The sequence below is a fragment of the Gouania willdenowi genome, chromosome 3 (genome assembly GCF_900634775.1).
Source record: "Gouania willdenowi chromosome 3, fGouWil2.1, whole genome shotgun sequence".
Lineage (NCBI taxonomy): Eukaryota > Metazoa > Chordata > Actinopteri > Blenniiformes > Gobiesocidae > Gouania > Gouania willdenowi.
In genome coordinates this window covers 2,758,561-2,781,835 of record NC_041046.1, presented here as the reverse complement: position 1 = coordinate 2,781,835, position 23,275 = coordinate 2,758,561, and the positions used below count along the sequence as shown (strand labels likewise).

The 23,275-nt window shown below is 39.3% G+C and overlaps 1 protein-coding gene across 1 annotated transcript; it reads right to left on the bottom strand.

The window, feature by feature from the left end:
* Positions 1 to 630: 630 nt before the first annotated feature.
* Positions 631 to 4,930, bottom strand: LOC114458646 (uncharacterized). The gene is made up of 2 exons (XM_028441064.1): positions 3,861 to 4,930; positions 631 to 926 (listed from the first exon to the last, which is right to left on the bottom strand). Exons 1-2 carry the CDS (start codon positions 4,581 to 4,583, stop codon positions 909 to 911), a joined length of 741 nt encoding a protein of 246 aa, XP_028296865.1. The 5' UTR covers positions 4,584 to 4,930; the 3' UTR covers positions 631 to 908.
* Between the last annotated feature and the right edge of the window lie 18,345 nt (positions 4,931 to 23,275).

Sequence of the window (23,275 nt, the reverse complement as noted above, 5' to 3'; positions counted from 1 at the left end):
GCAACGTTGTGTGATGGAAGGAGACTCCTGATCATGGATATAACCCTATATGTATCAGTATCTTTGTGTAATCTCTTTCTTTTATTGTTTAAATCGTGTCATCTGTTTAATCTAGGTGATAATGTCGTGTCTCCCCAGGTGATGATGTGGATGATTTTTATTTATTTATTTATTCAGTTCATTTCCGACATGGTTGCAATCACAAAATTTCGCTTTGACATTCAGAGCAAAATCACATCGTTTTTTTTTTTTTTTTTTGTCTTTTTACATGCCGGAAGGGAAGACAATCTAGATCCGTTCCCTGGTTTGAACACAGATAACATTCTTATCTTCTTCATACCACAATTTTATCATTTGTTTTTTTTCTTTTTTTTTTTCCCTTTTTTGTGTGATGTGTTCTCGTCTGTAGTCAATGTTCCTGTTGTTTCTCCTCCTCACTGTCCTTTTTATCCGTATCTCCTCGGGCTTTCTTTTCCAGTCGTTGTTTACGTTCCTCCAACTCTCCAAATGAAAAGTTCTTCTTTTTTCGAAGTACCTTCATATCCTCGGAAAGTCGCCTCAGCATACGATACATCAGAAAGGCACATACACATACCCCCATCATTAGCAGGCCAAAGATCATGACCCCTAGCAGATAGATGTCCTCCACATCTTCCACTGACAGCAGGGAGAGACAGAGCATCTGGCTTCTCCCCCGTGCATCCATGACATATCCACTTGGGTATGTGTCCTTTGGACAAGCTGGTTCGTGCTGTAGTGATCGCCTCGTCGTGAAGATTGAGTCGATGGCGCTCAATGACCAGTTGATGAGTTCCATGTCGTCGCTGTGTTCTTCGATGAAGAGTTGTCTTGGGACCTGTATACGTGTAGGAATATCCTCCGCGTCTTCTCCTTAAATCTTGTCAAATTTACAGATTGTTGTGTCTCTGCATCAAGGACACAGAGGTTCATGGCTCTGTACACAGTATTATGTTTCCCAACGTTCGATTTGACCCTGTCTAGTCCAAACACATTATGTCTGAAGTCATAGGAATTTTGATTGTATGTGAAACGTTTTTGTATTTGATGTGGTAGTTTTTTAAATGAAGCCCTAAATGCGTGTATTTGTGTTGTAGTGTATTATTTCTTGCAGTTTTAGGTATTTTGCCTTCTCAAATAATTTGTTTTGTGTGCGCGTTGTGTGGTGCTTTATGTAAAATTCTTATAGCTTTTTTTGTTGTTTAAATAATGGTTCAAGATACATTTTGTAGTTATTTCCCCATATTTCGGAGCAGTAATTTAAATGCGATGGTATGAGTGAAGAATAGATTGTTTTAAGTGATTTGGTATGTAGAATTTGTTGAAGCTTCCATAGGATGTAACTGCTTTTAGCAACTTTGTTTTTAACTATTTGTATATGTTTTTTCCACGTCACTTGTCGTCCATCCACACTCCTAGTACCCTATATTCTTTTACTTGTTCTATTATTTCCATGTTTAGTTTCAGTCTTATATCTCCTATTATTTTTTTCTTTCCAAAATTGATGAATTTTGTTTTGCTGACGTTTATGGCTAGTTTATTTACCATGTCTGGATTTTTGATAACTCTTCATTTGTTGACTCTATTAAAGTTTTAATGTCTTTACCTGAGCATAGGATGGTTGTATCGTCTGCAAACAACATTAGTTTGAGGCAATTTGAGACTTTGAAAATGTCGTTTATGTATAAAATGAACAGTTTTGGCCCTAAAATTGAACCCTGTGGAACACCACATTGTATGGTTGGCATTTTGATGTGTGTTCTTCGAAGTCAACATACTGTCTCCTATTTGTCATATAGCTTTTAATCCATTTCAAGGTGTTGTGCTTTATTCCGTAATTTTGAAGTTTTTGTTCTAGAATATCATGATTAATTGTGTCAAAGGCTTTTTTAGGTCCAGAAAAATTCCAAATACAAATAGTTTTTTTTTCTAATGCTTCTCTTATATTCTCCGTGGTGTCAATTATAGCCAATGCTGTTGATCGTCCTTTTCTAAACCCATATTGTCCTTCATGTAGTATATTATTGTCTTCTATAAATTTGTTGAGTCTTTTCATGAAGAGTTTTTCCAGAATTTTCGATAATTGTGGTAATATTGATATAGGTCGATAATTAGTGAAATTCCATTTCTCTCCACCCTTGTAAATCGGTCTGATTTTTGCAATTTTCATTTTGTCTGGGAAAACACCATTCTTGAATGAAAGATTACTTATATGTGTTAGTGGCGGGGTTATTTCAACTGTTATGGTTTTTATGAGACTCATAGTTAGATTATTAACGTCTCTGCATTTTTTTGAAGTACAGGTTGTAATTATTCTATCCACCTCTGCTTCTGTTACTTCTTCAAGTATGAAATACTTATCAATGTCTTTCTTCTCATTGTCAAAATGGTTCCATTTAAGTGTTGGTTGTTGATTGATCCCTTTTTCTGTGTCTTTTCCAATATTTATGAAAAACCTGTTGAGTTCTTGTGCTATTATGTTTTTATTGTATTCTTTTACGTTGTTTATTATAAAGTGGTCTGCATTTTTTTCTTCGCTTTTACGCATGGTTATGGAGTTTATAATTCCCCACAATTTTTTTGTTTTTGTTTTTATTCTCTTTTAATTGTTTTTCATAATATTCTCTTTTTTTTCTCTTAGTAAATTATTGACTTTGTTTCTGTATTTTTTATAACATACTTCTGCTTTCAATGTTTTTTCTGTAATATATTTTTTATATAATGTGTTTTTCTTTTTGCATACGTTGGCTATTTTCTTTTTAATCCATGGTACATTGTTTGTTTTACTTTTGATTGTTATTTGTTTCAAAGGGCAGCATTTATCGTATATTGTTGTTATTGTGTCTGTAAATGTGTCATATGCTACGTTCACGTCTTCTCCCACGTCTCTCTTTTTATCTGTTGTTTAAAGTTTTCTAGTTGTTTTTCTCCTTCCAGTCTTCTGTATGTCAATGAGTTATGATTTTCAAGGTTCATCTTCTTGTTAGTGTTAAGTATCGTAAATATTGGTAAATGATCAGAGATGTCATTTATTAATATACCACTCGTTAGATCTGAGTTTTGTATGTTTGTGAAGATGTTGTCTGTCAGTGTAGAGCTGTGTTTATTAATTCTGGTTGGTTTCGTTATGAGAGGTTTTAATCCATTTGTGTACATGTAATTAGTAAAGTCTTCAATGTGTGTATTTTTTAAAAGGATTAAAATGTTTATGTTGAAGTCTCCACATATCAGTAATCTCTTAAATTTAGTTTTTTCTATCATTTTAGTTAGTTTCTCATTAAATATGTCTATTTTACAGTCAGGTGCATGATACAAACAACAGATTATTATCTTCTGTCCCTCTGGACTTGTAATTTTGACAGTTATACATTCCATCACTCCTTCCACGGTTAAACTCATCGATTCTATAATCTCCATCTCAATATTTTGTTTTATGAATAGTGCCACCCCACCTCCTGGCTTATGTAATCTGTTTTTATAGCCAAATTTATAGCCTTTTATCATAAACTCCATGTCTTTTTTTTCTTTAAGCCAAGTTTCTGACAGTGCTATTATGTCAAACCTATACAATGTAGAGATGTAATCCTTAATGTCTTCAAAATTTGCATACATACTTCGACAATTACAATGAATAAGTGACAGACCTTTTTCCTTTTTTGTTTCCACTTTGAATTCAGTCTCCGTATAGTAATAACAGTTCATGTCTAGTTTCCAGTGTAAAAAGTTGTTTGGGTCCACTTCGTCCACTTGATTAATCTCTCGTTATTGATGTTAATGTTGTGAATGATTTTTAGTGATATCCATATCCATAGTTTCTATCAGTGTTCTTGTCGCTTAGGTACCTCATTCGTATTTTTTCCAGGTCTTCCATCCTTTCGATTAGAATGGGTTTTCCATTTTCTTCTCCTGGGGGTGTAATGTATATCCTGCAGCCTCTGTTCCAAGTATTCACAATTTTTCTTCCCTTTTTCAGTTGTCGTGCCTTCCATGCGATACTTGCATTCTGCTTCGTCAGGTTCTCGTTCATAAACACCATCATTCCCTTCAGCTTTCTGCCTTGCTTCATGATTAAATTTCACGTTGGTAAATGTAATTTTCACATCTCTGGCATCTTTGCGTTTTGGCAGCAGCTGGCAGTAGTTGATGTTGTCAATGCCTTTCGAGTCCAGGTAATCAATCACCTGTTCTTCAATCGATTTTGTGTCTTCGGTGGTCGGTTCCTCTGTTTGTCTTGTCGCACTGGCGTAGCTCTTTGGCCTAATCTTTAGGCCCGTGATGATGACATCCTTTTCTTTTTCTTTTCTTTCCAGATCTTCAACCCTCGCAATCAGCATTTTTATCTTTTCAACATTCTTTACATTTTCTTCTTTCAATACCCTGATGTCACTCTCCACGGTTTTCAATGATTTCTCCAGGGCATTCCTCATGGACTCCATCGCCTTCTCCATCGAGTCTATCTTCGTAGATAGATCATCTCTCATTTCCTTAAGCTCTTCCAAAGCCGGATCAGGTTCTGGTGGATCCGGTGGTGCCAGTTGACCTGTTGGTTTTTTTATTCCAGTCATGATCTGGGCCCAGTTTTCCCAGGCTCAGGTTTTCTTTGGCTCTCTTCAGATGCAGCTGTTCGCTGCTCGCTGTTAATTTCCAAGGTTGTGTTATCAGACAGGAGTATTGCACTCCTGGAGAGCCTCTGAAACACGTCTGTACTCTTCCAGACTCAGGATATATCAGGATGATGAAAAAGAGGTGTAGTGTGGAAAAAAGTCTTCATTGAAGCTGGCTTGCAAAATAATACAAAGTTCATTAAAACAAGCAGAATCAAAACCCAGGGCAGAGACAAAATCCCTGGGGGAACAAAGGAGGTCAAATCATGTTCTGAGGCAAAAACATGAGAACTGGAGATAACAGTTCAATGAGAGCAACCGGGGTCAAATCATGCTCTGAAGAAATCCAGCTCCTACAATCACATATACTGTATGGACTGATGAGAAATTTGAAACCCAACAGGTGGACCCCAAAGCCTTACCTTTTAAGGCAAAGAAGGAAACAACAAATGTTCATTACGGTGGAAAAACCCCATGCACAGCAGAATAGCACAAGAATAAGCAAACCCCACGATTGACAAGCAATAAACATCCCAACAGCAGAGCTACAGAAATAACTGGCTAGGATTGCAAACCACATATGTTTTAAGGCCACCTGTTGAAGGCCTATACTCAGCTTTTAAGTAAGAAGGTTTATAGCATAAATGAATAACATATTAAGCAGTCAATACACCTCATTCCCCCCTTTTCGAGGCCAGTCAGTCTCGAAAAAACAGATATCAAAGCATGTTATAAACTGTCTTAAAAGTTATGGCAACCCCTTATCATGTTCAGCCTTATTCATACTGTAATATTTCAATGGGGAAAGGATCCTTTCAAATATCATCCTATGCCAATTTTAATAAATCTCTAACCAATCAAAATGAGAAAACTATTATTATTTAATTAATGCCTTATTTTCTCTTATATTTATCAGTCTTTAACTCCTTACTTAACTCTAATTTAGTTGATTTGTTATTACTTGGAAAGAAAAACATAAATGTCTACGTGCATTTATATAAAGTACACACATTGAGAACCTCAGAAACAAACAAAAGGTACCCACTGTGGGGTCTGGTCGCCCCATCGCACCTCACAGTGAGCCTTTCCTTGCCTAAGCCCCACTGGCCCTGCAAATAAAAACTGGGAAAAAATCACAATACCTGAGGTCCCAACATAAGCACTTTAACTATCTAGCAAACTCTGAAATGTGTATTTGTTAAAATATCTAGTATAAGGTAAAAATCATTAATGAGGTAGAATACATTGTAACAAGCATATTCCTATATAATAAACATCACAAACATGTAGGACACATATCATATCATTGTGCTTGGTGACTTTAATAAAGGAGACCTCTCACACCAGCTCCCCAAATATAGACAATTAATTAAATGTCCGACCAGTGAGGAGAAGACACTGGATCACTGTTACACCACACTAAGCAGTGCTTATCACGCCATTTCCCGTGCTGCACTGGGCCTATCGGACCATTTGATGGTCCACCTGATTCCTTCATACAGACAGAGGCTGAAGCTCTGTAAACCTGTGGTGAAGGAATCTAAACAGTGGACCAGTGAAGCAGTGGAGAAACTCCAGGAGTGTTTGGACTGTACTGACTGGGATGTTTTCAGGTCTGCGAACAGTTCTCTGGATGAGTTTACAGACGCTGTGACGTCCTACATCAGCTTCTGTGAGGACAGCTGCATTCCATCAAAGACCAGGGTGAGTTATAACAATGACAAACCCTGGTTCACAGCTAAGCTCAGAGGGCTGAGGGCAGACAAAGAGGTCGCTTTCAGGGGTGGAGACAGAGCCAGGTACAGAGAGTCGAAGTACACGTTTGGAAAGCAGGTACTCAGAGAAGCTACAACATCAGTTCTCTGCGAATGACTCGGCTTCTGTCTGGAGAGGGCTCAGGCAAATTACAAACTACAAGCCCAGAGCCCCTGCTGCTGCTAACGACCTCTGCCTGGCCAACAGTCTGAATAACTTCTATTGTAGATTTGAAAGACAATGGGACAGACCTGACTCCATCCCCCCTCACACCTCTGACCAGCCTCACTCCAACACCTTCACCCCCCACATCAAAGCTACAGTCTCACCACAGCTGCTTACAGAGGCTCTCTCCCCTATCTTCCCCCCCTCCTCCCCCCCTCCCACAGAGACACCTTTCTCCATCAAAGAGAGAGATGTGAATAGACTTTTCAGGAGACAAAACCCCCGTAAGGCTTGTGGACCGGACTCTGTCTCTCCTTCCACCTTAAAGCACTGTGCTGATCAGCTGTCTCCAGTGTTCACAGACATTTTTAACACCTCACTGGAGACATGCACCGTACCAGCCTGTTTTAAGGCCTCCACCATCGGTCCTGTTCCTAAAAAGCTGAGGATCACAGGACTTAATGACTACAGACCCATCGCTCTGACATCTGTGGTCATGAAGTCCTTTGAACGCCTCATGCTCTCCCACATCAAGGACATCACCGACCCCCACCTGGACCCCCTGCAGTTTGCCTATAGATCCAACAGGTCTGTAGACGATGCTGTAAACCTGGCTCTCCACTTCATCCTCCAGCACCTGGACTCCCCAGGCTCCTACGCCAGGATCCTCTTTGTGGACTTCAGCTCTGCTTTCAACACTATAATCCCAGCTCTCCTTCAGGACAAGCTTTCCCAGCTGAACGTGCCAGACTCCACCTGCAAGTGGATCACAGCAGCACGTGAAGCTGGGAAAAACCATCTCTGCTCCCCGGACCATCAGCACTGGATCTCCTCAGGGCTGTGTTCTTTTTCCTCTGCTCTTCTCCCTGTACACCAACAGCTGCACCTCCTCTCACCAGTCGGTCAAACTCCTGAATTTGCAGACGACACGACCATCATCGGTCTCATCTCTGATGGAGACGTGTCTGACTACAGGTGGGAGACAGACCGGCTGGTGTCCTGGTGCAGCCAGAACAACCTGGAGCTCAACGCTTTAAAGACAGTGGAGATGATAGCAGACTTCAGGAAGAACCCAGCCCCCCTCACCCCCCTCACCCTAGGAGACTCTACAGTGAGCTCTGTGGAGTACTTCTGCTTCCTGGGGACCATCATCACTCAGGACCTCAAGTTATCAAAAAAGCTCAGCAGAGGATGTACTTCCTGCGGCAGCTGAAGAAGTTCAGTCTGCCAACAAAGATGATGGTGAACTTCTACAGCTCCATCATCCAGTCCATCCTCTGCTCCTCCATCACCATCTGGTATGCTGCAGCTACTGCCAAGGACAAGGCCAGACTGCAGCGTATCATCCAATCTGCAGAGGTCATCGGCTGCAATCTGCCCTCCCTCCAGGACCTGTACGCCTCCAGGATATTGAGGCGTGCAGGAAAGATTGTGGCCGACCCCTCCCACCCCGGTCATAAACTGTTTCAACCTCTCCCTTCTGGAAGGAGGTTTCGGTGCATCAGAACAGTACATTGGACAATTCCTGTTGTTGATTTTCCTTTGGCAGCATCAGCTTATCGTTTAGTAGCACAGTTCATGACAGCTTCGTTGGGGGACTGCCATCCATGTTTTTGTCCTTCAGTGTCTATTACAGGAGTGTCCATCTTTGAGGTGTCAGTTCGTTTAGGCAGGTAGAATCATCTAGCCCCATCACTCCCACACTTGTTCTGGAAGGTAAAAAAACATCTGACCAGTATCTTGCAAAATCAATTATTTTCTTTCTGTTTGTTTTCTTTTTTACTTTTTTGATTAATGTTTAACACACAACACATAATTAATGCATTGTTAATACGTGACTCCATTTTTATTTCTGTTCCCCCCTTTAACCAAGAAAACTCTTGGTTAAAATGGCGTTCAGGAAATGGTGTAACCAATCAAAATGGATAAGTCTCCACTATCTCATCAACCACTACTGCCTCCTCCTCATCTGTATCATAATCAACTCCAGTTAGTAACGGCATCTGAACATTTTCTCCTAGCAGTACAACTCCTACCCATCTCAATATCATAGCTTTAGCAAAGGTCAGTACCAATGTACAACAACAGAACATCACACAAAGTGATAGAAGAGCAGCTCCCAGAACCTGCAATATCTTCAAAATATTCAAGAATATTCAAATACTGTCGTTCCACTAACGAAGAACAATTGTAGTGATGTGAGTTTTTGCGGGTTGTCACGGCAAATTTGCGGTTCACCTCATTTGGAGACATGATTTATTGCTCTGGTTGAATGATGGAGTCCAGTCGAAGCATGATGATTTTATAAAAAAGATTTATTATAAAATTAAATAAAAAAGGAGTAAAAAAAGAAGCTTCCATCCTGTAGAATGAAAGGCAGGCCCCAACAAGGATGGTCAAAAGGCTCCTGGCAGAGCAAAAAGCAAGACCCACTAACTAACAGTTTCACAGTTTAAGCTTTTATACAGATAACAGAAAAAGTTCCACCCTGAGGTGAGGAGAAGGAGGGGGTCAGATGCCCAACAGTGGAAACGTTTGAGGATGATGAAGACGTGTATATTATGAGGAAGGTTGGGCGCCACTCTTATCTGTCCTTGATAGTGTGTGTGCGTGTATATCTGCATGTGAGTTTGTGTTTGGCCTTCAGCAGAGACTCTGTGTTGCACTGTGGATACAATACGATCTGTACAGTTTAATCTAACATGACTCAGCTGATCAAAAGTGCAAAGAGTAATGCAGTCATCATGTATTAAAACATGGCAAATTGTACACCTGAACACACATTTGACGATATGATGATGAATATAATAATTGCCATAACAGGGTGAACAGGCAATCAGCTATTTCCGCCAAATTATCAGTATCGCATTTGCTTTGTAAAGACCCGCAGCCATGCCACCAATTGTGATTGGCTATTGCCAATCACAATTGGTGGCATGGCCAGCAAAGGTTCAGGTATTGACTGTAAAATTGAATCCCACGTGCTTGGTGTTGGAATTTTCACTAAAAACTGACCCTTTACCCCAGTAGTCTCTCTAACAGAGTGAGTTATCTGCTGATACCACATATTTCTGCTTGCCCATGTATCTGAAATTTTCAACGCTGAGGCATCAAACCCAAAGGCTTTCCACTGTGTTTCTCGCTTTTTTTTTAGCACGCGAAGATTTTGAGACATTTCTTCTGGTGACAAATCACCGTCGGAATACTCATCAATTACTGGTGATGTATTCACATTATCTGTCTCACCGCAGTCCCTTTCAACCTCCTCATGGCTAATGGCTTTTTAGAACTGTCCTCACTATTATTCAACCTAACGTTCAACTGTTCATTAGACTGAGTTGTAGTTATAAACTTTGTAATGAATTGGGATGTAATGTCTGGTGTAGGTGTTGTACCTTCAGGCTGTGTAGGCACCGAAAAAGTTGCCATTGGGTTATTTGTTGTGGAACTCGTTTCCCCAACCGCACTTGTATGATTATCAGAAACTACAGAACAAGCTATTGTCATCACTGTTATTGAAGCATTCATATCTATCACTGTTGTATTTGTATTTGTATACTATCTTCGATGCATTAATACCACTAGCTATAGCCCTAGCTAAAATAGTGCACATATTTTGTTCTACCGTCATTATTGATGTAACTAGTTATTGACCTTTTTGCTTTGGAGTGTTGGAGTTGTAACGACATACCATTATTGCTAGCGGAAGTACCTCAACCCAATTAAGACCTGTGTGCTAACAGATTTTAACAATGCAGTTTTTTTTTTACCACACATTCATTTTTTCACAAACACCTTGGCTTTGTGGGTGATAGACAGCTCCTAAGCATTGTTTGATTCCTAATTGTTTGTAGAATTACTGTTTTATCCACAAATTCTTTCCCGTTGTCTGAAGATATGGGATTGGGTAATCCCCATCTGCTTTTAACTTCAAGACACAAAAACTAAGCAGCAGACTGAGCATCTTTACGTTTGGTTGTACATGCTCCAGGTCAATGTGAAAATGTATCCAAAACTGGTTTTATCATGTCAACATAATCTATAACCAATTCACCAATAGGACCTACAGGAGTTGGAATGTGACCAGGTAGGACTGACACACCTCTTCGAACATTATTTTTCCCAGGCAAATTTTACATCTGCCTATGACATAATCAATCTGTTCTAGCAAGTACGGAGCCCACAATCCATTTCCCCCTTGCCACATGGGCTAACCCATGGGCTTCCTGAATCATTAGGCCCAGTAGGTATGAAGGCACTAACATTAGTCCTTCATAATTAATTGACATGTCCTGTTTGTGAGCTGTACACTTAGCTACAGCTATTTCTTTCGGCTTCAGCATTGCATGCAATAATTTCAGTATCTGTGTATGATGTTGGATCTGAGAACCATCGGTTTTCTTAAACCCGTGATTTTTCCACACAATCATGTGGTTCCCCATATTCTGGGGTTGGCAAATTTTCAGCCGGCTTCACCGTAGCGCATCTCACTAAGGTAACATCATCCTGCTCTAAAAGTCTGTGATACCAAGAAATGTCCTCATTTCCCTGACTGTTCTAGGTTTTAGTGCTGTACGAATAGCTTCTAAATGACTTCCAGAGATGTTTTTATGTTCATGAGTTATCATCTGACCTAGATAAACTACTAATCGTTAATGTTTATCTTCATAGCTGCTCCTTGTGGTCCCAATATTATACAGAACAAAGTCAGCTCAACATGTTTGGATTGATTACTCAACCTTTGTTCTGGATTTGCTTGGTCAGTGTTCTTGAAATATTTGAGTGTGCAATGATGTGAATACTCTGGTAGCTTGGTGTCAGGCATGTTTGCCACAATGAACTTTTCCCACATGTTGGCTGGTTTTAGCAGTTCTGGATCTAGATCTTCAATCCAGTATACTGACGAGGTCTTCTGATTTTTGTGGCAGAGCTCGCTTGGTTTTGTGAGTGGAATCAGCTGTTTCACGTCCTCATACCCCAATTGTCCGTATGAGTTGTCCAGACATTAGAAGATGTATAGCGTCCTTTGGCCGAATACAGGTGAAAGCAGCTCCGCAATCAGCCATAACTTCCAATGGTTGATTGTTTATTTTCACCTCTATGCTCCGGCCCTGACACTACCAGCTGGCACCTCCCCTTCAACTTCTCTGGGCACCTCTAGAAACCAGGTGCCGGGCCCCTAAATGGATTTATTAGTCCCCTGGTTAACTGCTGTTGACCTCTGTAGCCTCCTCTGAAGCTATTCCTGAAACCTCCTGTGAAGTGTCCTCTGAAGCTGCAGCAATCACGAGCAAAGTGGCCCCTCTGTCCATGACATGCTCCTTGTAACTGTTGGAAGTATCCTCCTCTTCCTCTTTCAAAGTTTGCTTGGTCTCTTCCTCTCCATATTTGTGGTTGGTCAAATGATGGCTGTTGGAAAGAGGCAATGGGAACCTCTTCCAGCTTTGAGATCCAGCTTTGAGCACCATCTTGAAGCGTCGGTAATTTTTCGAGGATGTCAGACATGTCAGTTTTCTGCCATGGCTTGTACTCCAGATTTTGTCCTCGGACTATTACTGGGCACATTTTGTTGTCTTTCTTTTCTGTTCTTGGACGTAGTGCATAATTCCAGGTGTCTGACTTTTGAGACTTTTTCTTCTCTTTTGTAGGTAAACTCCATTAGAGAATTTTTTCTCCTTCCACTTCCTCTTCACTTTCATCTTTTTCACTGTCATTCTTGTCTTTGTCTGACATCAGTTGCTTTGTTGATTGATCTCCTCTTTTTTCTGCTTTTGCCAACATTCTTCTGATTTCCGGATCATATCCTCCAATTGGTTCGTCGGGTTCACTCACAGCCTCATCTCCTATTTCCAGACGTCTGAACTGTTGTTTGCTTAAGCCACTCAAGCGAGACTTCTCTTCGAAGTGTTGGATGCTGGGTACATTTTTATGCTTGTATTAGCAGTGCTCATCTCTATTATTTGTTCATCATCATCTTTAATGTTATAGTTGCCTTCTTGAGTTATCATTGGCAGCTGAGCATAGACATCAGTGAAACGTACTTCTTTTTCATATGGTGGTGGCTTCTTTGCTGATGTTGCATGAGAGAAAGACACGTTGGTTTTTTTTTGTCAACTTGCTTGTGGTTTTCTCATTTTTCTTAATGTCTCGTATGCTTTGTATCTTTTTGTCATTTTGGACAAACTTTGCCCTACGATCTCAAAGAGCTGCAGTATGCCAAATTCAATTTGTCTTTTTTCTTCACTTCGTTTCTTTCCCTTTTTTACTTTCCTTTGACTTGCTTTATAAGTAGACACTAGGACTTGTAAGGTGTTAACTACATCTGGATTAAAAGTACCCTCAACTGGCCATGGCTGCATGATGCAAGGCCACCGTTTATTCCACTTTTCAGAATGTTTAGCAACATCCTGAACAAGAGGATTGTTCTTAATTACCAAGTCTACAGGTGTGATAGCCTTTGTGATTTTAGAATCCATACTCGACATTATAAAGAACTTCTCTTAATTCTACCTTTACTGTAAATCTAAAGTCGAATGAAAAATTGTATGCTGTAGGCAATTTATGGTCACCAAACTTTGCCAACCGCAGAAGAAGTGATGTGAGAATAAACCCACTCAAATCGTAATGATATACAGTAACTGATCAAACCTTAAATCGTCTCCAAAACTAGAATGATATCAATATCTTAGACAGTCCCCACTCAAAGTAAACTCAAAGACACCGAAATTATTGTTCACTATATTCACTTGATAGTTTAAACAGATTATCTAACTCGCAGAAAACCAATTAAATGAGTAATCCTAAATTATCAAAGCTAATCAATCAATGAGTGATTGTTAATCAATGACGCTCAATGAAGTAAACAAATTTAATATTCAGTCCGCTGCCAAGTCTTTTCATGTATCAAATATACTACTGTAAAGCCATATGTAAGTGAATAAACTGTGTATTTATTATTTGTGTAAGGTAATGTGTCGTTATAAATGTGTGAAAAAATAAACAAAGACAAATGTTCTATTTGAGTAATGTCATGAATAAATGCACCAGTTTATCTCGGCAGGAATTCGAGTATCGTGTCATCCACAAAGTCAAACCCACCAGTGCCGTAGGATTTGCGATTCAGGCACTCTCTCTCAACTCCTTATATAAAAAATAAAAATAAAAATTCAGTTTCATAACAACAGTCATCACCATATTTAAACTGTAAATCCAAAGCTAAAAAAATGAAACCTTGAAAAATTTCTGTAAATCTTAATCATAGTTCAAATTTATAGAACAATTATAATTTTGATTAATTATAATGCATAAATATTAAAGAATAAACTGTATTTAAATGAACAAGCAATTTATATATAAATGTTAACTTCATGTCACCAGCAGAGAGCAACATTGCTTCCACTAAAGCATGCAGTTTCCCAAATGTACGGTATTTAACCACAACTAATCATCCCCCCCCGTTGGGCGGACCTTAGTCCATCCACATCACAACGTAACCTCTAGCTCCACCTCTCAAAAACAAACAAATGTCCAGTAACAAAGTTAACAACGGAGATGTGACATCTGCGGAGCACTAACAGACGCTAAAAAACAACGGAGAAACAAATCGACATTCACATCATAACGGATTACATCTACAACACTAACCAGAACAGCTCAACCAAAAGACACATTTATTGTAAACATCCACGTCAGAGCACAGATAACAAGGTCCCAACAACCAAAACCACGAGCCCGGCATCCCGGGCTGCTCATATTCATGCATAGAGTGACACACAGCGAGCAGACACAAAGACAAAAAGACAAGACAGTTAAAAGAAAAAACAAAACAACATGGCATACTCGCAATTATTCTACGTTCACTAATATTCTAATGTCACATTCAAGCACTTAACCAAGATACCTGCCCTCCGGCAAAGACGAATCACAACAAGTTCCAACCAGCAAATACACAGTTTACCACTTCATCCACAACACCCGCAACCTTCACAGCGGAGCCAAATCAACCAAAACAGCTTACACATAAAACACACACGAGAAAACAGAGGAACAAACCACAGAATCACAACGAACACACAAAAAGAAAGACGCGACCAATCTGAGACAGTTCACACCGGTCCCTGCAGCGGAACGCCGTGAACAAGTCCAACACGTAAAATACACGTCAATGAAATAAAACCATAACAACAGATAAAACAGATCCATAAACACATAAAACACCGCTGAACAATAACATTATTCAGCAAACAATGCCATCAACCGGCAAAGCAAACAAGCGATCACATAATGGAGAAAAAACGGACGTTAATCCAACCATATTGCTATTTAATAGTCAAAAGCAGATTTGAATATTATCATTATTAATATTATTGTTGTCATTATCATCATTAAATCAGGCCTTTGTCTGGAATGCATTTTACCACAATCAAATGAATGCTGATATTGTATTTAATTTAATCCATTATTATAAATCAATCCAGTAATATAACACTGTAACCCCAACAGCAACACTGGATTAAAGAATGCATGCAACCGTGGCCGATGCCGGCTCCATGTCTCAGACACTACGAGAAGTGTAAAATCTAAATCAAAACCAAGGCCTCGGCCTGCAACACAACGCTTTTTATTTATTAAGAACTTTAAACCAGAGCGTCAATGTGGCAGCAGCCACACAGAATCCAGAAACAAACACACAGCGCTGTCAAACACCGAATAATGACTTCACCAGCAAGTCACAAATTACATTAAAGTCAGTTATAACAGCCATTTCACCACCAGTCATTCAAGGCGTAACAGGGAGAAAAGACACACACACACATACATTCACACACACACACACACACGCATTCACACACACACACAAGCGCACGCACACACACACACACACACACACACACACACACACACACACACACACACACACACACACACACACACACACACACACACACACACACACACACAGACCTGCAGCAGCGCAGCAGCCACAGCGGACGGCAGACCAACATAGGGCTAGCGGCCCCAAACAAGGTCGACATTAAAACCAACCTTAAACAGGACTAAATTATTATATTATAAGTAAGATATGTTTAACATTACGTCAAAAATGTATTCTTAAAAAGCACCAAAGTCTAACAAAAGTCCCTATAATTTATAGGGCTCATATTTCTTAATCCTTAACCAAATCTATCTCATGCAATATTTGGGTTTATATCCAATGACCCACTTCTTGCATTAAATCATATATAATTCAAAACACTGAACTTACATCAACAAACATGACATACAAATCATGACAAACAAATCAACATATTTATTACACACAAACCAGAAAAAACAAATACAATTGACCAGCAATTGTATCTATTCATTCCTATTGACACACAAAAACATATAAACAGCGCTTTATTTCCCATGGTGGCTCATTCATTTTCTACTATGTTGAGTAAATTCCAAAATCTTTTCTCAACAAATAATCATCTTAACTCATGAATTCATTGTGTTACGGCTGAATTTACGGTTGACCTCATTTGGAGACATGATTTATTGCTCTGGTTGAATGATGGAGTCCAGGAGAAGCATTGATGATTTTATATAAAAAAAAGTTTATTCTAAACTAAGAAAAAAAGGTACAAGATGGAACAAAAGAAGTGACCGTCCCGGCCGGAGGTCCGATGATTGAGTGCCACACAGTTCTGATCCAACACGTATATTCCCCTCAGTCCCCCTCCCTCCTCCCCCCAGGAGATAGAGATAGAGAGAGAGGGAGGAGGTGAGGACAGAGGGTGCTTCTTTGGGTCTAAACAACCAGTTCTGTTATCTGCCGGTTGTCATAGAGACGGAGGGGTGTGTGAATGAATGTGTATGGCGTGTGTATGTGTGACATGTGACTGTGTGAGCGTCCTTGTGCTATTATTGTTTTGGGGAGATATCGTTTGCTCTGAACAAGGCAGTCTGACCCAGAAAAGTTGAAGACATGAAAATCAGACAATGGAAAGTTACCCAAGGCTTAAGGATTAAAATATATGAGTAAATGTATTATTAAGCCTAACTAATAATTTCGCCCCCCACAATTGCATAGTCAAGTTATTCTCATCTTTCTTATTTCAAAATTTACCTTTACCAAATTAAATTCCAAATCCCCTATTGGCATATTTCATGATTAATTGACCAACCTGCTTCAGTGACATACAGAATATAGGGAAAATGGCCATATTCCCAATTCTTCCATGGATATTGAGTCCACAAAACCATTAAATTGCCTTTATTTCCCTGTTATAAAACAAAACTATCCTAACAATTTGCTTCTATTTTTTATTATCCCATAATTAAATTCCTGTCATAATTCAACAACATAATTTAGCCGAAACCTATTCCACTCTTCATTGTCACAAACATCACACAATGCACAAATTCTTTTAAACTGCACAATTTCCATGTTAACACAGTGTCCCCAAACACCCAGTTCACTTACCCACCAAGGATGTTGGATGAGCTCAGGGACACCACGATCACAGAAGAACAATTGTAGCAGTCACTGCTAAACAACATCGAGTTTGTCGTGTCTCCCCAGGTGATGATGCGGATGATGAAAAAGAGGTGTAGTGTGGAAAAAAGTCTTCATTGAAGCTGGCTTGCAAAATAATACAAAGTTTATTAAAACGAGCAGAATCAAAACCCAGGGCAGAGACAAAATCCCTGGGGGAACAAAAGAGGTCAAATCATGTTCTGAGGCAAAAACAGGAGAACTGGAGATAACAGTTCAATAAGAGCAATCGGGGTCAAATCATGCTCTGAAGAAATCCAGCTCCTACAATCACATATATGGACTGATGACAAATTTGAAACCCAACAAGTGGACCCCAAAGGCTTACCTTTTAAGGCAAAGAAGGAAACAACAAATGTTTATTATGGTGGAAAACCCCATGCACAGCAGAATAGCACAAGAATAAGCAAATTCCATGATTGACAAGCAATAAACATCCCAACAGCAGAGCTACAGAAATAACTGGCTAGGATTGCAAACCACATATGTTTTAAGGCCACCTGTTGAAGGCCTATACTCAGCTTTTAAGTAAGAAGGTATATAGCATAAATGAATATTATATTAAGCAGTCAATACACCTCACTAAAAAAGAGAGCTTTTGAATAATCGGGAGTACACGTCATTTAAATCTTTGACTCTTTTTCTTTATTGAAATTCTGCCTGCAGCTCGTAGAACTGATTGCAAAATCCAGGGTGGAGATCATCAGATAAATCAGCTCTTTTTAACACAAATTAGCACTTACAATAGTTTACATTACAACAAAAGATAACACAATAACTAAGAAATATAGCCACAAGCAGCGATAAGCGGCCCTCGCTGCGTCGCCTTTGTTGCGGCACCTTCGCCATGCTGCTTTGCCGTGCTGCCTTCACAAAATTGCACTGCCTTCAGCAATCTGCGCCTCCTTTGATGCACCGCCTTCATTGTGCTGCCTTCAATTTGCTGCCTAAAGCTCATACAAAGACATAATATAACAGTGAATTTTATACCATCAATGCATTATTTGTTTAGACAGAAATGTACTATTGAGATATAAACTTAGACATATTCATGATTTTTGTTGTTGTACTAACACATCCAAGTTGTAGTTGTAGTAATAGTAGTAGTAGCTCCAGGAGGAGTGTGTTAAAGTTTTAGCTGACAATTTTTCAAGATTTGGCCAATTTCCTATTAACACAAACTGGAGAGAATCTTGATACAAAATAGCACAATAAAAAATAAAGCATGCATCTCATTTTGATCGAGAGGCCAAAACAGAAGTTATTTAAAAGTATAAATTATTTTTGATAATTTTTTTTCCCCATATTATGTTGTCTTCACTCTGTAAGGTGAGCTAACGTGGCGATATCCGTATTTCCACATTGAGCTGATTTAGGGCCGGGAGTTTTAGGACTGATTCACATTTGAAGCAAATCCAACTTTCAAAAAAATTAGGCCAAAATTCATGGCTCCGCCGTGCAAACACCATAAAAGTTATCAAAAACTTTCGGTGTCCCACTTCTCTAGATGATCTCCAGCAACTTTGAGCCCTGTCGGTGAAACACCCTAGGAGGAGTGCGTTAAAATAGAACTTTTGTCCCATATTAAATTCTCTTCACTCTGTAGGGAGCTCCAACATGTCAATGTCCATTTTTCCACATTGAGCTGGTTTAGGATTTGAAGCAAATCGGAGCTTGTATGTGCAAATTGGAGCATTTTCTAAAAATTTTATATTTTGTAATTTTTGCCCAAAATTCACAGCTCTGCCCGCAAACACCGCAAAAGTTATCAAAAATCCATGGATAGCTTTCGGTGTCCCGCTTCTCCAGATCTCCTACGATTTTAAACCCCATCAAAGAAGTGCCCTAGGAGAAATGTGTTAAAATACAACTTAGGGCGAAAAAAGCAAGTTTGCAATTTTCAATTCAAGATTCTAGACTTCCTGTGTTTTTTTTGGCGTGGTCTAAATAATGTTTTTTTACTTGGCAATTCCTATCTCGTAATGCATTTTTGGCGCACTTGGGGGCGCTGGCGCGTCAGATTTTTGCATTTTTAAAATTGGAAATAGCCAGAAATTAGAAAAGCGCGCAATTGAATTTTGTTTGAACTTTTGAGACTCTGCATCTCGACTATCGAGAGGCAAGGATGCAATGTGGCTCTGTACAGAAAGCACCAGCTTACGGAGTCGAAAGCTTTCTCCACATCAAGACTGTAGGTGAGTTGGTTCCGACAACAGGAAACAAAGAAGAAAGAAAAAGAATAATATTCTAGCCCAATAACAATGTTTCCCCCTTTTTGAGTACCATCAACTATACATTTTCGGAATGCGCAGGGGTATGCCTACGACATGACAAGGGTCCCTGGTCACTGACGAGCACGTGGCGTTTGCATAGGCTCCCACCAGATATTTTTACTGCACCAGTGATAGAACAGGTGGATAATGGTTTCTGTTTTCATATGGCAGAAATCACATTTGTAATTGTTGTATGGTGTGTATTAATCATTCATTCATTATTTAGCAAAGAAATGCTTATTTAACCATTACAGCTATCTGCCTGTCCTGACGGTCACACCTGTTAACTGCTATTTGTTATAAACACAAGAAAAGCTAGAGACAATGTGACTTTTATGTGACACAAGTAAATGTGACCTTAAATGTGACCATCAGATACTGATACTTCTGTTTTTCGAAAGAAGAACTAACACCTCGAGGTGTTGGTTAAACAGGATGCATTAAGTATTAACCACACGAACAGATGGAAACCACCTTTAAGTAACATTTTGTACTCCAGCTGAACCATGACATCTGTATGAACTTTTGTACTTCCGTATGCCATGACATCTGGGTGAGCTCGAGCACCTGCTACTGCTACGCCAGCAGAGCCTTGACATCAGTATGAACTTTTGTACTTCCGTATGCCATGACATCTGGGTGAGCTCGAGCACCTGCTACTGCTACGCCAGCAGAGCCTTGACATCAATATGAACTTTTGTTCTCTTTTCGTATTCGCTTAGGTGGTCAGGACCAGTAATATGACACATTATCGCACCATGCTTCAGGCTATATATATATCACTGATTACTGTGTTTGGGGGGCCTCTCTTAGACGGACATTCTAGTTGTCCGTGAGGCCCCTGTCTTTCTCTATCGGCTGATAGTTTAGGACTTTGATACTTTGAAACTTTTTAATTGACTTTTTGATTTTTGTAAACCTTTAATAAAATTCATTAACTATTAAGAAGCCTTCTTGATTAAATCAACCTGCAAACACCCACATCTGAGACGACTCCTGGGTTGAGAGACACACCTCTAGACCCCTGGTAAGTAGGCCTACCCTCGGCATCCTCTATTATGGGGGAGCCAGGGGTGGGCTAACTCATGCTGTTGTAAAAAAGAGTTGTTTCCAGCCTTGACCTGTACTGGATGGGTCTTAATATCAATCCCAAAAAATAGCGAGACTACTCATAGACTTCCTAAAGGAGGAGGTACAATTAGTCCTATTTCTTATTAGATAACAATAATAAGGGATGGGCAGCCAGCTTCGGTGATAAGGTAGAGGGGGAATTCTTGTGTGAGTACGACAGTTTTAGATCCCCTACCGTTATAAAGTCCCGCGAGCTAAGACAGTAATCAATATCTAATTTAAATCTTTCCAATGTTTTTTTGGCCGGATCTATGTTATGTAGGATTTTGAAGCAAACTTCTTTAACTTTATTGTAGATACAGGGCCTCTCACCAACCAGGCACACTCTGCTTGTTTATTTCTCTGTATGATGAATTCCAATGTTAGTAGCTATTGATCTTTTAATAAGTTGGATGATGTGACTATTAGTACATGTTTTTTTTAATAATATCAATTTATCCAATGGTTCTTGATTTTATGTGTGTGTTTCAAAGCTTTATTTTTAAATGTTGAGAAAAAATACAGTTGTTGCAATGACATTCTCTTAAGTCACAGAATTAGCAGTCTGCGACCACAGAGTTTTCCATTCTCATGAACAAGAAACAAGGGATGCACTTTTATAGCAGGGAACATAGTATAGTAGTGACAAAAAAAGAAATGAAACAAAAGAAAATCACCATGATAATCACTATCTTAGTTACAGATCGTCAACATTCAACACTTCCAATTGTTGTGATGCATTGACCTAGAAAGTCCACTTTGACCATATTTTTAAAAATTTCATTTGCAGGCAAATTGAAAATGTCCAGTTTTCCAGGCGAGGTGAGGTAGGAAGGAGCCAGTGTCGGGTCACCACTTTTTTGGCAGCAGTTATTAACAATTGGAATAAATATTTATTGTTGGATTTTAATTGGGTCTTACCCAGTACCAAAGTAGAAAATTGAAAGGGTATATCCTCATTAAATATTAATTCAATATTCTTGTGAATATCCTTCCAGAATTGTTTTATAATCGGGCAGTCCCAAAATGTATGCCAATGATTGGCTTCTTGATCACCACATTGCCTCCAACACCTAGACTCCTCCCCACCACCACGGATCTTCTATTTTGGAGTAATAAAAATCTAATCAAACACTTCAAACCAAATTCTCTCCATGTACAAGAGTTTGTGCATGTCCACAATGATGCACAGTAACCCTGCCATTCTTCATCTGCCATAGTAATTACCATCGTTTTCCCACTTAGCTTTAAAGTACTAGGTTGAATGTGGCTTTTTGCTCATGAAACCTTTGTAAAGTCTAGAAATCATTCCTTCTTTAGGTTTTGCTTTGTATGATGTTAATATTTCATTAAGCACAGGCTCCTGTACATCAAACCTGTGGAGAATTTCCTGATTCATGTAGTTACGCAACTGCAGATATCTGAAAAAAATCTTGTTTTTTCAGCTTATGATTATTCTTGAGGGTTTGAAAGTATTTCATTATACCCCTATCTGTTAATGAGTGGTACGTATTCGGACCCTGTGATACCCACGTATGGAAACCATAATCTAATTGATTATGAATGACATTTTTTAGGACGTTGAGATGACTCGGTGACAATATTACATTAAAAATCAATATAATTGATACAATATCAAGCGGCAGTCACTGTTTTTATAGCCAGTGTAACGGGAGGGCTCTCTATGCAGCCATCCAATGCTGCTGCCACATCTCCTCAAACACATTTTATTCATATTATTCACCGCTCGTTACGTTACTGGAGCAATAAAGTGATGAAGCGACCAAAAAGTGTGACTAATTACGGGTGATTTAAGCCACTATAGTCACTGAAGACTGAACGCACCTTTAGAACAGGCTCATATTCCTCAAACACAGGCTTATTTCACCCATTAGGGTGAATAAATCACGCTCTTCTGTTTGGTTGTCATGGCGGCTCGAGTCATCTCTGATCCATTGATGATGGCGCATGTGCACAAAAGTAACCCAAGGTTTACATACTCAGGCTTGATTGACCGACTTCATACCAGCTGTAATGGAATCCGAAACCCAGAGTTTCCCATCGCTGGGTATGTTGACCCAGAGTTTATGGATAGACTCAGAGTTTGTTGACCCTCCTTTATGGAATACACCTCAGAGGAAAAGAGGGGAAAACAAAAACAAAACAAACAAAATTTTAAAAAAATAAAATAAAATAAAACTAGTTTAAAGAGAAGGGGTGTTAGGATTAGTTAACTAACTAAATGAATAGTTAGTATGGCTTTGGCACTCAGTTATAGCTTCCAGGAAGGCAAAAACAGGTCAGAGGTCGGGATCGGAGAGCTAAAAGGTGCTGCTCCTAACCATTGTGTGATTACACAATGGTTAGGAGTGGGTTAGTGAGCTTTTAGCCATGCCGAGCTCAAAGTTATCTGTAGCCCATTCACACGTGAGTGGGAAAATGGGAGGCTGAAAGAAAAGCAGGAAGTATTAATTCGATTCTCCTTTCCTGGAGCAAGGAGAAGCGTAGCTTGCAGTGATTCTCAAACTGTGGTACGTCTACTACTAGAGGTACGCTGATACCTGGTGAGAAGCAACATTTTGAGAACCACTGTTTACAAGGACATGCAAGTCAGACGGAAAAGTGTGGAGCGTGACTAGATGTCTTCCCAAGATGAATGCATACAATTGGGAGACATGGAGATGTGAAAAGCCAAACAAGTTTAACCAAATGAATAAATAATATTATTTATTTATTTAAATTTTTGCTTTGTTTTTCTTTGCTATCTCTTATTTATGAAGGAGAAATCTTATTATTTCCTTTATTTA